This window comes from Pseudophryne corroboree, chromosome 4, assembly GCF_028390025.1.
Source record: "Pseudophryne corroboree isolate aPseCor3 chromosome 4, aPseCor3.hap2, whole genome shotgun sequence".
NCBI lineage: Eukaryota > Metazoa > Chordata > Amphibia > Anura > Myobatrachidae > Pseudophryne > Pseudophryne corroboree.
Genome location: NC_086447.1, coordinates 920,414,853 through 920,430,069, shown reverse-complemented (window position 1 = coordinate 920,430,069; position 15,217 = coordinate 920,414,853). Strand labels below are relative to the sequence as shown.

Here is a 15,217-nt window from a genome sequence, read left to right as displayed (position 1 = left end):
GGACCAGGAGCAGTAACAGCGGGACCAGGAGCAGTAACAGCAGCAGGACCAGGAGCAGTAACAGCAGCAGGACCAGGAGCAGTAACAGCAGGACCAGGAGCAGTAACAGCGGGACCAGGAGCAGTAACAGCGGGACCAGGAGCAGTAACAGCAGGACCAGGAGCAGTAACAGCAGCAGGACCAGGAGCAGTAACAGCAGCAGGGACCAGGAGCAGTAACAGCGGGGGCCAGGAGCAGTAACAGCAGCAGGACCAGGAGCAGTAACAGCGGGGCCAGGAGCAGTAACAGCAGCAGGACCAGGAGCAGTAACAGCAGGGCCAGGAGCAGTAACAGCAGGACCAGGAGCAGTAACAGCAGCAGGACCAGGAGCAGTAACAGCAGCAGGACCAGGAGCAGTAACAGCAGCAGGACCAGGAGCAGTAACAGCAGCAGGACCAGGAGCAGTAACAGCAGGGACCAGGAGCAGTAACAGCAGCAGGACCAGGAGCAGTAACAGCGGGCCAGGAGCAGTAACAGCAGCAGGACCAGGAGCAGTAACAGCGGGACCAGGAGCAGTAACAGCGGGACCAGGAGCAGTAACAGCAGGACCAGGAGCAGTAACAGCAGCAGGACCAGGAGCAGTAACAGCAGCAGGGCCAGGAGCAGTAACAGCAGGACCAGGAGCAGTAACAGCAGCAGGGCCAGGAGCAGTAACAGCAGGACCAGGAGCAGTAACAGCGGGACCAGGAGCAGTAACAGCGGGACCAGGAGCAGTAACAGCTGGACCAGGAGCAGTAACAGCGGGACCAGGAGCAGTAACAGCAGCAGGACCAGGAGCAGTAACAGCAGGACCAGGAGCAGTAACAGCGGGGCCAGGAGCAGTAACAGCAGCAGGACCAGGAGCAGTAACAGCAGCAGGACCAGGAGCAGTAACAGCGGGACCAGGAGCAGTAACAGCAGGACCAGGAGCAGTAACAGCAGGACCAGGAGCAGTAACAGCAGCAGGACCAGGAGCAGTAACAGCGGGACCAGGAGCAGTAACAGCAGCAGGACCAGGAGCAGTAACAGCAGCAGGACCAGGAGCAGTAACAGCAGGACCAGGAGCAGTAACAGCAGGACCAGGAGCAGTAACAGCAGGACCAGGAGCAGTAACAGCAGCAGGACCAGGAGCAGTAACAGCAGGACCAGGAGCAGTAACAGCAGGACCAGGAGCAGTAACAGCAGCAGGACCAGGAGCAGTAACAGCAGTACCAGGAGCAGTAACAGCAGGACCAGGAGCAGTAACAGCAGCAGGACCAGGAGCAGTAACAGCAGCAGGACCAGGAGCAGTAACAGCGGGACCAGGAGCAGTAACAGCAGCAGGACCAGGAGCAGTAACAGCGGGACCAGGAGCAGTAACAGCAGCAGGACCAGGAGCAGTAACAGCGGGACCAGGAGCAGTAACAGCAGCAGGACCAGGAGCAGTAACAGCTGGGACCAGGAGCAGTGACAGCAGCAGGACCAGGAGCAGTAACAGCGGGAGCCAGGAGCAGTAACAGCAGCAGGACCAGGAGCAGTAACAGCGGGGCCAGGAGCAGTAACAGCAGCAGGACCAGGAGCAGTAACAGCAGGGACCAGGAGCAGTAACAGCAGGACCAGGAGCAGTAACAGCAGCAGGACCAGGAGCAGTAACAGCAGGGCCAGGAGCAGTAACAGCAGCAGGACCAGGAGCAGTAACAGCGGGGCCAGGAGCAGTAACAGCAGCCAGGACCAGGAGCAGTAACAGCAGGGACCAGGAGCAGTAACAGCAGGACCAGGAGCAGTAACAGCAGCAGGGACCAGGAGCAGTAACAGCAGGACCAGGAGCAGTAACAGCAGCAGGGCCAGGAGCAGTAGCAGCAGGACCAGGAGCAGTAACAGCAGCAGGACCAGGAGCAGTAACAGCAGCAGGACCAGGAGCAGTAACAGCAGCAGGACCAGGAGCAGTAACAGCGGGGCCAGGAGCAGTAACAGCAGCAGGACCAGGAGCAGTAACAGCGGGACCAGGAGCAGTAACAGCAGCAGGACCAGGAGCAGTAACAGCAGGACCAGGAGCAGTAACAGCAGCAGGACCAGGAGCAGTAACAGCGGGCCAGGAGCAGTAAGCAGCAGGACCAGGAGCAGTAACAGCAGGACCAGGAGCAGTAACAGCAGGAGCAGTAACAGCGGGGCCAGGAGCAGTAAGCAGCAGGACCAGGAGCAGTAACAGCGGGACCAGGAGCAGTAACAGCGGGACCAGGAGCAGTAACAGCAGGACCAGGAGCAGTAACAGCAGCAGGACCAGGAGCAGTAACAGCAGCAGGACCAGGAGCAGTAACAGCGGGACCAGGAGCAGTAACAGCAGCAGGACCAGGAGCAGTAACAGCAGCAGGACCAGGAGCAGTAACAGCAGGACCAGGAGCAGTAACAGCAGGACCAGGAGCAGTAACAGCGGACCAGGAGCAGTAACAGCAGGACCAGGAGCAGTAACAGCAGCAGGACCAGGAGCAGTAACAGCAGCAGGACCAGGAGCAGTAACAGCAGGACCAGGAGCAGTAACAGCGGGACCAGGAGCAGTAACAGCAGCAGGACCAGGAGCAGTAACAGCGGGACCAGGAGCAGTAACAGCAGGACCAGGAGCAGTAACAGCGGGACCAGGAGCAGTAACAGCAGAGACCAGGAGCAGTAACAGCAGGGACCAGGAGCAGTAACAGCAGGACCAGGAGCAGTAACAGCAGGACCAGGAGCAGTAACAGCAGCAGGACCAGGAGCAGTAACAGCAGGACCAGGAGCAGTAACAGCAGGACCAGGAGCAGTAACAGCAGGACCAGGAGCAGTAACAGCAGGACCAGGAGCAGTAACAGCAGCAGGACCAGGAGCAGTAACAGCAGCAGGACCAGGAGCAGTAACAGCAGCAGGAGCAGGAGCAGTAACAGCAGCAGGACCAGGAGCAGTAACAGCGGGACCAGGAGCAGTAACAGCAGCAGGACCAGGAGCAGTAACAGCAGGACCAGGAGCAGTAACAGCAGCAGGACCAGGAGCAGTAACAGCAGCAGGACCAGGAGCAGTAACAGCAGGACCAGGAGCAGTAACAGCGGGACCAGGAGCAGTAACAGCAGGACCAGGAGCAGTAACAGCGGGACCAGGAGCAGTAACAGCAGCAGGACCAGGAGCAGTAACAGCAGGACCAGGAGCAGTAACAGCGGGACCAGGAGCAGTAACAGCAGGACCAGGAGCAGTAACAGCGGGACCAGGAGCAGTAACAGCAGGACCAGGAGCAGTAACAGCAGCAGGACCAGGAGCAGTAACAGCAGCAGGACCAGGAGCAGTAACAGCGGACCAGGAGCAGTAACAGCAGCAGGACCAGGAGCAGTAACAGCGGGACCAGGAGCAGTAACAGCAGCAGGACCAGGAGCAGTAACAGCAGGACCAGGAGCAGTAACAGCGGGACCAGGAGCAGTAACAGCGGGACCAGGAGCAGTACAGCGGGCCAGGAGCAGTAACAGCAGCAGGACCAGGAGCAGTAACAGCAGCAGACCAGGAGCAGTAACAGCAGGACCAGGAGCAGTAACAGCGGGACCAGGAGCAGTAACAGCAGGGACCAGGAGCAGTAACAGCAGGACCAGGAGCAGTAACAGCAGCAGGACCAGGAGCAGTAACAGCAGCAGGACCAGGAGCAGTAACAGCAGGACCAGGAGCAGTAACAGCAGGACCAGGAGCAGTAACAGCGGGACCAGGAGCAGTAACAGCAGGACCAGGAGCAGTAACAGCAGGACCAGGAGCAGTAACAGCAGGACCAGGAGCAGTAACAGCAGCAGGACCAGGAGCAGTAACAGCAGCAGGACCAGGAGCAGTAACAGCGGGACCAGGAGCAGTAACAGCAGGACCAGGAGCAGTAACAGCAGGACCAGGAGCAGTAACAGCAGCAGGACCAGGAGCAGTAACAGCAGCAGGACCAGGAGCAGTAACAGCAGGACCAGGAGCAGTAACAGCAGGACCAGGAGCAGTAACAGCAGGACCAGGAGCAGTAACAGCAGCAGGACCAGGAGCAGTAACAGCAGCAGGACCAGGAGCAGTAACAGCAGGACCAGGAGCAGTAACAGCGGGACCAGGAGCAGTAACAGCAGGACCAGGAGCAGTAACAGCAGCAGGACCAGGAGCAGTAACAGCAGCAGGACCAGGAGCAGTAACAGCGGGACCAGGAGCAGTAACAGCGGGACCAGGAGCAGTAACAGCAGGACCAGGAGCAGTAACAGCAGCAGGACCAGGAGCAGTAACAGCAGCAGGACCAGGAGCAGTAACAGCAGGACCAGGAGCAGTAACAGCAGGACCAGGAGCAGTAACAGCAGCAGGACCAGGAGCAGTAACAGCAGCAGGACCAGGAGCAGTAACAGCAGCAGGACCAGGAGCAGTAACAGCAGCAGGACCAGGAGCAGTAACAGCGGGGCCAGGAGCAGTAACAGCAGCAGGACCAGGAGCAGTAACAGCAGGGCCAGGAGCAGTAACAGCAGCAGGACCAGGAGCAGTAACAGCGGGGCCAGGAGCAGTAACAGCAGCAGGACCAGGAGCAGTAACAGCGGGGCCAGGAGCAGTAACAGCAGCAGGACCAGGAGCAGTAACAGCAGGACCAGGAGCAGTAACAGCAGCAGGACCAGGAGCAGTAACAGCAGGACCAGGAGCAGTAACAGCAGGGCCAGGAGCAGTAACAGCAGCAGGACCAGGAGCAGTAACAGCAGCAGGACCAGGAGCAGTAACAGCGGGACCAGGAGCAGTAACAGCTGGGCCAGGAGCAGTAACAGCAGGACCAGGAGCAGTAACAGCGGGGCCAGGAGCAGTAACAGCAGCAGGACCAGGAGCAGTAACAGCAGCAGGACCAGGAGCAGTAACAGCGGGACCAGGAGCAGTAACAGCTGGGCCAGGAGCAGTAACAGCAGGACCAGGAGCAGTAACAGCAGCAGGACCAGGAGCAGTAACAGCAGGACCAGGAGCAGTAACAGCAGGACCAGGAGCAGTAACAGCAGGACCAGGAGCAGTAACAGCAGCAGGACCAGGAGCAGTAACAGCAGCAGGACCAGGAGCAGTAACAGCAGGACCAGGAGCAGTAACAGCGGGACCAGGAGCAGTAACAGCGGGACCAGGAGCAGTAACAGCGGGACCAGGAGCAGTAACAGCAGCAGGACCAGGAGCAGTAACAGCAGCGGGACCAGGAGCAGTAACAGCTGGGCCAGGAGCAGTAACAGCGGGACCAGGAGCAGTAACAGCGGGACCAGGAGCAGTAACAGCAGCAGGACCAGGAGCAGTAACAGCAGCAGGACCAGGAGCAGTAACAGCAGCAGGACCAGGAGCAGTAACAGCGGGACCAGGAGCAGTAACAGCGGGACCAGGAGCAGTAACAGCAGGACCAGGAGCAGTAACAGCAGCAGGACCAGGAGCAGTAACAGCAGCAGGACCAGGAGCAGTAACAGCAGGACCAGGAGCAGTAACAGCAGGACCAGGAGCAGTAACAGCAGCAGGACCAGGAGCAGTAACAGCAGCAGGACCAGGAGCAGTAACAGCAGCAGGACCAGGAGCAGTAACAGCAGCAGGACCAGGAGCAGTAACAGCGGGGCCAGGAGCAGTAACAGCAGCAGGACCAGGAGCAGTAACAGCAGGGCCAGGAGCAGTAACAGCAGCAGGACCAGGAGCAGTAACAGCGGGGCCAGGAGCAGTAACAGCAGCAGGACCAGGAGCAGTAACAGCGGGGCCAGGAGCAGTAACAGCAGCAGGACCAGGAGCAGTAACAGCAGGACCAGGAGCAGTAACAGCAGGGCCAGGAGCAGTAACAGCAGCAGGACCAGGAGCAGTAACAGCAGCAGGACCAGGAGCAGTAACAGCGGGACCAGGAGCAGTAACAGCTGGGCCAGGAGCAGTAACAGCAGGACCAGGAGCAGTAACAGCGGGGCCAGGAGCAGTAACAGCAGCAGGACCAGGAGCAGTAACAGCAGCAGGACCAGGAGCAGTAACAGCGGGACCAGGAGCAGTAACAGCTGGGCCAGGAGCAGTAACAGCAGGACCAGGAGCAGTAACAGCAGCAGGACCAGGAGCAGTAACAGCAGGACCAGGAGCAGTAACAGCAGGACCAGGAGCAGTAACAGCAGCAGGACCAGGAGCAGTAACAGCAGCAGGACCAGGAGCAGTAACAGCAGCAGGACCAGGAGCAGTAACAGCAGGACCAGGAGCAGTAACAGCGGGACCAGGAGCAGTAACAGCGGGACCAGGAGCAGTAACAGCGGGACCAGGAGCAGTAACAGCAGCAGGACCAGGAGCAGTAACAGCAGCAGGACCAGGAGCAGTAACAGCAGGACCAGGAGCAGTAACAGCGGGACCAGGAGCAGTAACAGCGGGACCAGGAGCAGTAACAGCAGGACCAGGAGCAGTAACAGCAGCAGGACCAGGAGCAGTAACAGCAGCAGGACCAGGAGCAGTAACAGCGGGGCCAGGAGCAGTAACAGCAGCAGGACCAGGAGCAGTAACAGCGGGGCCAGGAGCAGTAACAGCAGCAGGACCAGGAGCAGTAACAGCAGGGCCAGGAGCAGTAACAGCAGGACCAGGAGCAGTAACAGCAGCAGGACCAGGAGCAGTAACAGCAGCAGGACCAGGAGCAGTAACAGCAGCAGGACCAGGAGCAGTAACAGCGGGGCCAGGAGCAGTAACAGCAGCAGGACCAGGAGCAGTAACAGCGGGGCCAGGAGCAGTAACAGCAGCAGGACCAGGAGCAGTAACAGCGGGGCCAGGAGCAGTAACAGCAGCAGGACCAGGAGCAGTAACAGCGGGACCAGGAGCAGTAACAGCGGGACCAGGAGCAGTAACAGCAGGACCAGGAGCAGTAACAGCAGCAGGACCAGGAGCAGTAACAGCAGCAGGGCCAGGAGCAGTAACAGCAGGACCAGGAGCAGTAACAGCAGCAGGGCCAGGAGCAGTAACAGCAGGACCAGGAGCAGTAACAGCGGGACCAGGAGCAGTAACAGCGGGACCAGGAGCAGTAACAGCTGGACCAGGAGCAGTAACAGCGGGACCAGGAGCAGTAACAGCAGCAGGACCAGGAGCAGTAACAGCGGGGCCAGGAGCAGTAACAGCAGCAGGACCAGGAGCAGTAACAGCGGGGCCAGGAGCAGTAACAGCAGCAGGACCAGGAGCAGTAACAGCGGGGCCAGGAGCAGTAACAGCAGCAGGACCAGGAGCAGTAACAGCGGGACCAGGAGCAGTAACAGCGGGACCAGGAGCAGTAACAGCAGGACCAGGAGCAGTAACAGCAGCAGGACCAGGAGCAGTAACAGCAGCAGGGCCAGGAGCAGTAACAGCAGGACCAGGAGCAGTAACAGCAGCAGGACCAGGAGCAGTAACAGCGGGGCCAGGAGCAGTAACAGCAGCAGGACCAGGAGCAGTAACAGCGGGGCCAGGAGCAGTAACAGCAGCAGGACCAGGAGCAGTAACAGCGGGGCCAGGAGCAGTAACAGCAGCAGGACCAGGAGCAGTAACAGCAGCAGGGCCAGGAGCAGTAACAGCAGGACCAGGAGCAGTAACAGCGGGACCAGGAGCAGTAACAGCGGGACCAGGAGCAGTAACAGCTGGACCAGGAGCAGTAACAGCGGGACCAGGAGCAGTAACAGCAGCAGGACCAGGAGCAGTAACAGCGGGGCCAGGAGCAGTAACAGCAGGACCAGGAGAAGTAACAGCAGGACCAGGAGCAGTAACAGCAGGGCCAGGAGCAGTAACAGCAGCAGGACCAGGAGCAGTAACAGCAGGGCCAGGAGCAGTAACAGCAGCAGGACCAGGAGCAGTAACAGCGGGGCCAGGAGCAGTAACAGCAGCAGGACCAGGAGCAGTAACAGCGGGGCCAGGAGCAGTAACAGCAGCAGGACCAGGAGCAGTAACAGCAGGACCAGGAGCAGTAACAGCAGGGCCAGGAGCAGTAACAGCAGCAGGACCAGGAGCAGTAACAGCAGCAGGACCAGGAGCAGTAACAGCGGGACCAGGAGCAGTAACAGCTGGGCCAGGAGCAGTAACAGCAGGACCAGGAGCAGTAACAGCGGGGCCAGGAGCAGTAACAGCAGCAGGACCAGGAGCAGTAACAGCAGCAGGACCAGGAGCAGTAACAGCGGGACCAGGAGCAGTAACAGCTGGGCCAGGAGCAGTAACAGCAGGACCAGGAGCAGTAACAGCAGCAGGACCAGGAGCAGTAACAGCAGGACCAGGAGCAGTAACAGCAGGACCAGGAGCAGTAACAGCAGGACCAGGAGCAGTAACAGCAGCAGGACCAGGAGCAGTAACAGCAGCAGGACCAGGAGCAGTAACAGCGGGACCAGGAGCAGTAACAGCGGGACCAGGAGCAGTAACAGCGGGACCAGGAGCAGTAACAGCAGCAGGACCAGGAGCAGTAACAGCAGCAGGACCAGGAGCAGTAACAGCAGGACCAGGAGCAGTAACAGCGGGACCAGGAGCAGTAACAGCGGGACCAGGAGCAGTAACAGCAGGACCAGGAGCAGTAACAGCAGCAGGACCAGGAGCAGTAACAGCAGCAGGACCAGGAGCAGTAACAGCGGGGCCAGGAGCAGTAACAGCAGCAGGACCAGGAGCAGTAACAGCGGGGCCAGGAGCAGTAACAGCAGCAGGACCAGGAGCAGTAACAGCAGGGCCAGGAGCAGTAACAGCAGGACCAGGAGCAGTAACAGCAGCAGGACCAGGAGCAGTAACAGCAGCAGGACCAGGAGCAGTAACAGCAGCAGGACCAGGAGCAGTAACAGCGGGGCCAGGAGCAGTAACAGCAGCAGGACCAGGAGCAGTAACAGCGGGGCCAGGAGCAGTAACAGCAGCAGGACCAGGAGCAGTAACAGCGGGGCCAGGAGCAGTAACAGCAGCAGGACCAGGAGCAGTAACAGCGGGACCAGGAGCAGTAACAGCGGGACCAGGAGCAGTAACAGCAGGACCAGGAGCAGTAACAGCAGCAGGACCAGGAGCAGTAACAGCAGCAGGGCCAGGAGCAGTAACAGCAGGACCAGGAGCAGTAACAGCAGCAGGGCCAGGAGCAGTAACAGCAGGACCAGGAGCAGTAACAGCGGGACCAGGAGCAGTAACAGCGGGACCAGGAGCAGTAACAGCTGGACCAGGAGCAGTAACAGCGGGACCAGGAGCAGTAACAGCGGGACCAGGAGCAGTAACAGCGGGACCAGGAGCAGTAACAGCAGGACCAGGAGCAGTAACAGCGGGACCAGGAGCAGTAACAGCAGCAGGACCAGGAGCAGTAACAGCGGGACCAGGAGCAGTAACAGCAGGACCAGGAGCAGTAACAGCGGGACCAGGAGCAGTAACAGCAGGACCAGGAGCAGTAACAGCAGCAGGACCAGGAGCAGTAACAGCAGCAGGACCAGGAGCAGTAACAGCAGCAGGAGCAGGAGCAGTAACAGCAGCAGGACCAGGAGCAGTAACAGCGGGACCAGGAGCAGTAACAGCAGCAGGACCAGGAGCAGTAACAGCAGGACCAGGAGCAGTAACAGCAGCAGGACCAGGAGCAGTAACAGCAGCAGGACCAGGAGCAGTAACAGCAGGACCAGGAGCAGTAACAGCGGGACCAGGAGCAGTAACAGCAGGACCAGGAGCAGTAACAGCGGGACCAGGAGCAGTAACAGCAGGACCAGGAGCAGTAACAGCAGCAGGACCAGGAGCAGTAACAGCAGCAGGACCAGGAGCAGTAACAGCGGGACCAGGAGCAGTAACAGCAGCAGGACCAGGAGCAGTAACAGCGGGACCAGGAGCAGTAACAGCAGCAGGACCAGGAGCAGTAACAGCAGGACCAGGAGCAGTAACAGCGGGACCAGGAGCCGTAACAGCAGCAGGACCAGGAGCAGTAACAGCAGCAGGACCAGGAGCAGTAACAGCAGGACCAGGAGCAGTAACAGCAGGACCAGGAGCAGTAACAGCAGGACCAGGAGCAGTAACAGCAGGACCAGGAGCAGTAACAGCAGGACCAGGAGCAGTAACAGCAGCAGGACCAGGAGCAGTAACAGCAGCAGGACCAGGAGCAGTAACAGCGGGACCAGGAGCAGTAACAGCAGCAGGACCAGGAGCAGTAACAGCAGCAGGACCAGGAGCAGTAACAGCAGGACCAGGAGCAGTAACAGCAGGACCAGGAGCAGTAACAGCGGGACCAGGAGCAGTAACAGCAGCAGGACCAGGAGCAGTAACAGCAGGACCAGGATCAGTAACAGCAGCAGGGCCAGGAGCAGTAACAGCAGGACCAGGAGCAGTAACAGAAGGACCAGGAGCAGTAACAGCAGGACCAGGAGCAGTAACAGCAGGACCAGGAGCAGTAACAGCAGCAGGACCAGGAGCAGTAACAGCAGCAGGACCAGGAGCAGTAACAGCAGGACCAGGAGCAGTAACAGCGGGACCAGGAGCAGTAACAGCGGGACCAGGAGCAGTAACAGCAGGACCAGGAGCAGTAACAGCAGGACCAGGAGCAGTAACAGCAGCAGGACCAGGAGCAGTAACAGCAGGACCAGGAGCAGTAACTGCAGGACCAGGAGCAGTAACAGCAGCAGGACCAGGAGCAGTAACAGCGGGACCAGGAGCAGTAACAGCAGGACCAGGAGCAGTAACAGCGGGACCAGGAGCAGTAACAGCAGGACCAGGAGCAGTAACAGCAGGACCAGGAGCAGTAACAGCAGCAGGACCAGGAGCAGTAACAGCAGCAGGACCAGGAGCAGTAACAGCAGCAGGACCAGGAGCAGTAACAGCGGGGCCAGGAGCAGTAACAGCAGCAGGACCAGGAGCAGTAACAGCAGGGCCAGGAGCAGTAACAGCAGCAGGACCAGGAGCAGTAACAGCGGGGCCAGGAGCAGTAACAGCAGCAGGACCAGGAGCAGTAACAGCGGGGCCAGGAGCAGTAACAGCAGCAGGACCAGGAGCAGTAACAGCAGGGCCAGGAGCAGTAACAGCAGCAGGACCAGGAGCAGTAACAGCAGCAGGACCAGGAGCAGTAACAGCGGGACCAGGAGCAGTAACAGCTGGGCCAGGAGCAGTAACAGCAGGACCAGGAGCAGTAACAGCGGGGCCAGGAGCAGTAACAGCAGCAGGACCAGGAGCAGTAACAGCAGCAGGACCAGGAGCAGTAACAGCGGGACCAGGAGCAGTAACAGCTGGGCCAGGAGCAGTAACAGCAGGACCAGGAGCAGTAACAGCAGCAGGACCAGGAGCAGTAACAGCAGGACCAGGAGCAGTAACAGCAGGACCAGGAGCAGTAACAGCAGGACCAGGAGCAGTAACAGCAGCAGGACCAGGAGCAGTAACAGCAGCAGGACCAGGAGCAGTAACAGCAGGACCAGGAGCAGTAACAGCGGGACCAGGAGCAGTAACAGCGGGACCAGGAGCAGTAACAGCAGGACCAGGAGCAGTAACAGCAGCAGGACCAGGAGCAGTAACAGCAGCAGGACCAGGAGCAGTAACAGCAGGACCAGGAGCAGTAACAGCAGGACCAGGAGCAGTAACAGCAGCAGGACCAGGAGCAGTAACAGCAGCAGGACCAGGAGCAGTAACAGCAGCAGGACCAGGAGCAGTAACAGCAGCAGGACCAGGAGCAGTAACAGCGGGGCCAGGAGCAGTAACAGCAGCAGGACCAGGAGCAGTAACAGCGGGACCAGGAGCAGTAACAGCAGCAGGACCAGGAGCAGTAACAGCGGGGCCAGGAGCAGTAACAGCAGCAGGACCAGGAGCAGTAACAGCGGGGCCAGGAGCAGTAACAGCAGGACCAGGAGCAGTAACAGCAGGACCAGGAGCAGTAACAGCAGGACCAGGAGCAGTAACAGCGGGACCAGGAGCAGTAACAGCAGGACCAGGAGCAGTAACAGCAGCAGGACCAGGAGCAGTAACAGCAGCAGGGCCAGGAGCAGTAACAGCAGGACCAGGAGCAGTAACAGCAGCAGGGCCAGGAGCAGTAACAGCAGGACCAGGAGCAGTAACAGCGGGACCAGGAGCAGTAACAGCAGCAGGACCAGGAGCAGTAACAGCAGCAGGACCAGGAGCAGTAACAGCAGCGGGACCAGGAGCAGTAACAGCAGCAGGACCAGGAGCAGTAACAGCAGCAGGACCAGGAGCAGTAACAGCGGGACCAGGAGCAGTAACAGCGGGACCAGGAGCAGTAACAGTGGGACCAGGAGCAGTAACAGCAGGACCAGGAGCAGTAACAGCAGCAGGACCAGGAGCAGTAACAGCAGCAGGACCAGGAGCAGTAACAGCAGGACCAGGAGCAGTAACAGCGGGACCAGGAGCCGTAACAGCAGCAGGACCAGGAGCAGTAACAGGAGGACCAGGAGCAGTAACAGCGGGACCAGGAGCCGTAACAGCAGCAGGACCAGGAGCAGTAACAGCAGCAGGACCAGGAGCAGTAACAGCAGGACCAGGAGCAGTAACAGCAGGACCAGGAGCAGTAACAGCAGGACCAGGAGCAGTAACAGCAGCAGGACCAGGAGCAGTAACAGCAGCAGGACCAGGAGCAGTAACAGCAGGACCAGGATCAGTAACAGCAGCAGGACCAGGAGCAGTAACAGCAGGACCAGGAGCAGTAACAGCGGGACCAGGAGCAGTAACAGCAGCAGGACCAGGAGCAGTAACAGCGGGACCAGGAGCAGTAACAGCAGCAGGACCAGGAGCAGTAACAGCAGGACCAGGAGCAGTAACAGCAGCAGGACCAGGAGCAGTAACAGCAGCAGGACCAGGAGCAGTAACAGCAGGACCAGGATCAGTAACAGCAGCAGGACCAGGAGCAGTAACAGCAGGACCAGGAGCAGTAACAGCGGGACCAGGAGCAGTAACAGCAGCAGGACCAGGAGCAGTAACAGCGGGACCAGGAGCAGTAACAGCAGCAGGACCAGGAGCAGTAACAGCAGCAGGACCAGGAGCAGTAACAGCAGGACCAGGAGCAGTAACAGCAGGACCAGGAGCAGTAACAGCGGGACCAGGAGCAGTAACAGCAGCAGGACCAGGAGCAGTAACAGCAGGACCAGGATCAGTAACAGCAGCAGGACCAGGAGCAGTAACAGCAGGACCAGGAGCAGTAACAGCAGCAGGACCAGGAGCAGTAACAGCAGGACCAGGAGCAGTAACAGCGGGACCAGGAGCAGTAACAGCGGGACCAGGAGCAGTAACAGCAGGACCAGGAGCAGTAACAGCAGAACCAGGAGCAGTAACAGCAGCAGGACCAGGAGCAGTAACAGCAGGACCAGGAGCAGTAACAGCAGGACCAGGAGCAGTAACAGCAGCAGGACCAGGAGCAGTAACAGCAGGACCAGGAGCAGTAACAGCAGGACCAGGAGCAGTAACAGCGGGACCAGGAGCAGTAACAGCAGCAGGACCAGGAGCAGTAACAGCAGCAGGACCAGGAGCAGTAACAGCAGCAGGACCAGGAGCAGTAACAGCAGCAGGACCAGGAGCAGTAACAGCAGCAGGACCAGGAGCAGTAACAGCGGGACCAGGAGCAGTAACAGCAGGACCAGGAGCAGTAACAGCAGGACCAGGAGCAGTAACAGCAGCAGGACCAGGAGCAGTAACAGCAGCAGGACCAGGAGCAGTAACAGCAGCAGGACCAGGAGCAGTAACAGCGGGGCCAGGAGCAGTAACAGCAGCAGGACCAGGAGCAGTAACAGCAGCAGGACTAGGAGCAGTAACAGCAGCAGGACCAGGAGCAGTAACAGCAGGGCCAGGAGCAGTAACAGCAGCAGGACCAGGAGCAGTAACAGCAGGACCAGGAGCAGTAACAGCAGAACCAGGAGCAGTAACAGCAGCAGGACCAGGAGCAGTAACAGCAGGACCAGGAGCAGTAACAGCAGGACCAGGAGCAGTAACAGCAGCAGGACCAGGAGCAGTAACAGCAGGACCAGGAGCAGTAACAGCAGGACCAGGAGCAGTAACAGCGGGACCAGGAGCAGTAACAGCAGCAGGACCAGGAGCAGTAACAGCAGCAGGACCAGGAGCAGTAACAGCAGCAGGACCAGGAGCAGTAACAGCAGCAGGACCAGGAGCAGTAACAGCAGCAGGACCAGGAGCAGTAACAGCGGGACCAGGAGCAGTAACAGCAGGACCAGGAGCAGTAACAGCAGGACCAGGAGCAGTAACAGCAGCAGGACCAGGAGCAGTAACAGCAGCAGGACCAGGAGCAGTAACAGCAGCAGGACCAGGAGCAGTAACAGCGGGGCCAGGAGCAGTAACAGCAGCAGGACCAGGAGCAGTAACAGCAGCAGGACTAGGAGCAGTAACAGCAGCAGGACCAGGAGCAGTAACAGCGGGACCAGGAGCAGTAACAGCAGGACCAGGAGCAGTAACAGCTGGGCCAGGAGCAGTAACAGCAGCAGGACCAGGAGCAGTAACAGCGGGGCCAGGAGCAGTAACAGCAGCAGGACCAGGAGCAGTAACAGCGGGGCCAGGAGCAGTAACAGCAGCAGGACCAGGAGCAGTAACAGCAGGGCCAGGAGCAGTAACAGCAGCAGGACCAGGAGCAGTAACAGCAGCAGGACCAGGAGCAGTAACAGCAGGACCAGGAGCAGTAACAGCAGGACCAGGAGCAGTAACAGCAGGACCAGGAGCAGTAACAGCAGGACCAGGAGCAGTAACAGCAGGACCAGGAGCAGTAACAGCAGCAGGACCAGGAGCAGTAACAGCAGCAGGACCAGGAGCAGTAACAGCAGGACCAGGAGCAGTAACAGCAGGACCAGGAGCAGTAACAGCAGCAGGACCAGTAGCAGTAACAGCAGCAGGACCAGGAGCAGTAACAGCGGGGCCAGGAGCAGTAACAGCAGCAGGACCAGGAGCAGTAACAGCGGGGCCAGGAGCAGTAACAGCAGCAGGACCAGGAGCAGTAACAGCAGGGCCAGGAGCAGTAACAGCAGCAGGACCAGGAGCAGTAACAGCAGCAGGACCAGGAGCAGTAACAGCGGGACCAGGAGCAGTAACAGCTGGGCCAGGAGCAGTAACAGCAGGACCAGGAGCAGTAACAGCAGGACCAGGAGCAGTAACAGCAGCAGGACCAGGAGCAGTTACAGCAGCAGGACCAGGAGCAGTAACAGCAGGACCAGGAGCAGTAACAGCGGGACCAGGAGCAGTAACAGCGGGACCAGGAGCAGTAACAGCAGGACCAGGAGCAGTAACAGCAGCAGGACCAGGAGCAGTAACAGCAGCAGGACCAGGAGCAGTAACAGCAGGACCAGGAGCAGTA

General features: G+C 59.4%; 1 protein-coding gene across 1 annotated transcript in view; it reads left to right on the top strand.

Moving 5' to 3' along the window:
- Window positions 1–15,217, top strand: part of LOC134911030 (serine/arginine-rich splicing factor 6-like) — a gene marked incomplete at both ends in the record, with an annotated part of 39,683 nt that overhangs the window by 5,102 nt on the left and 19,364 nt on the right. Inside the window, one exon of the mRNA XM_063919423.1 lies at window positions 13,726–13,827. Coding sequence (XP_063775493.1) covers window positions 13,726–13,827 — 102 coding nt within the window. The remainder of the gene's footprint in view (window positions 1–13,725; window positions 13,828–15,217) is intronic.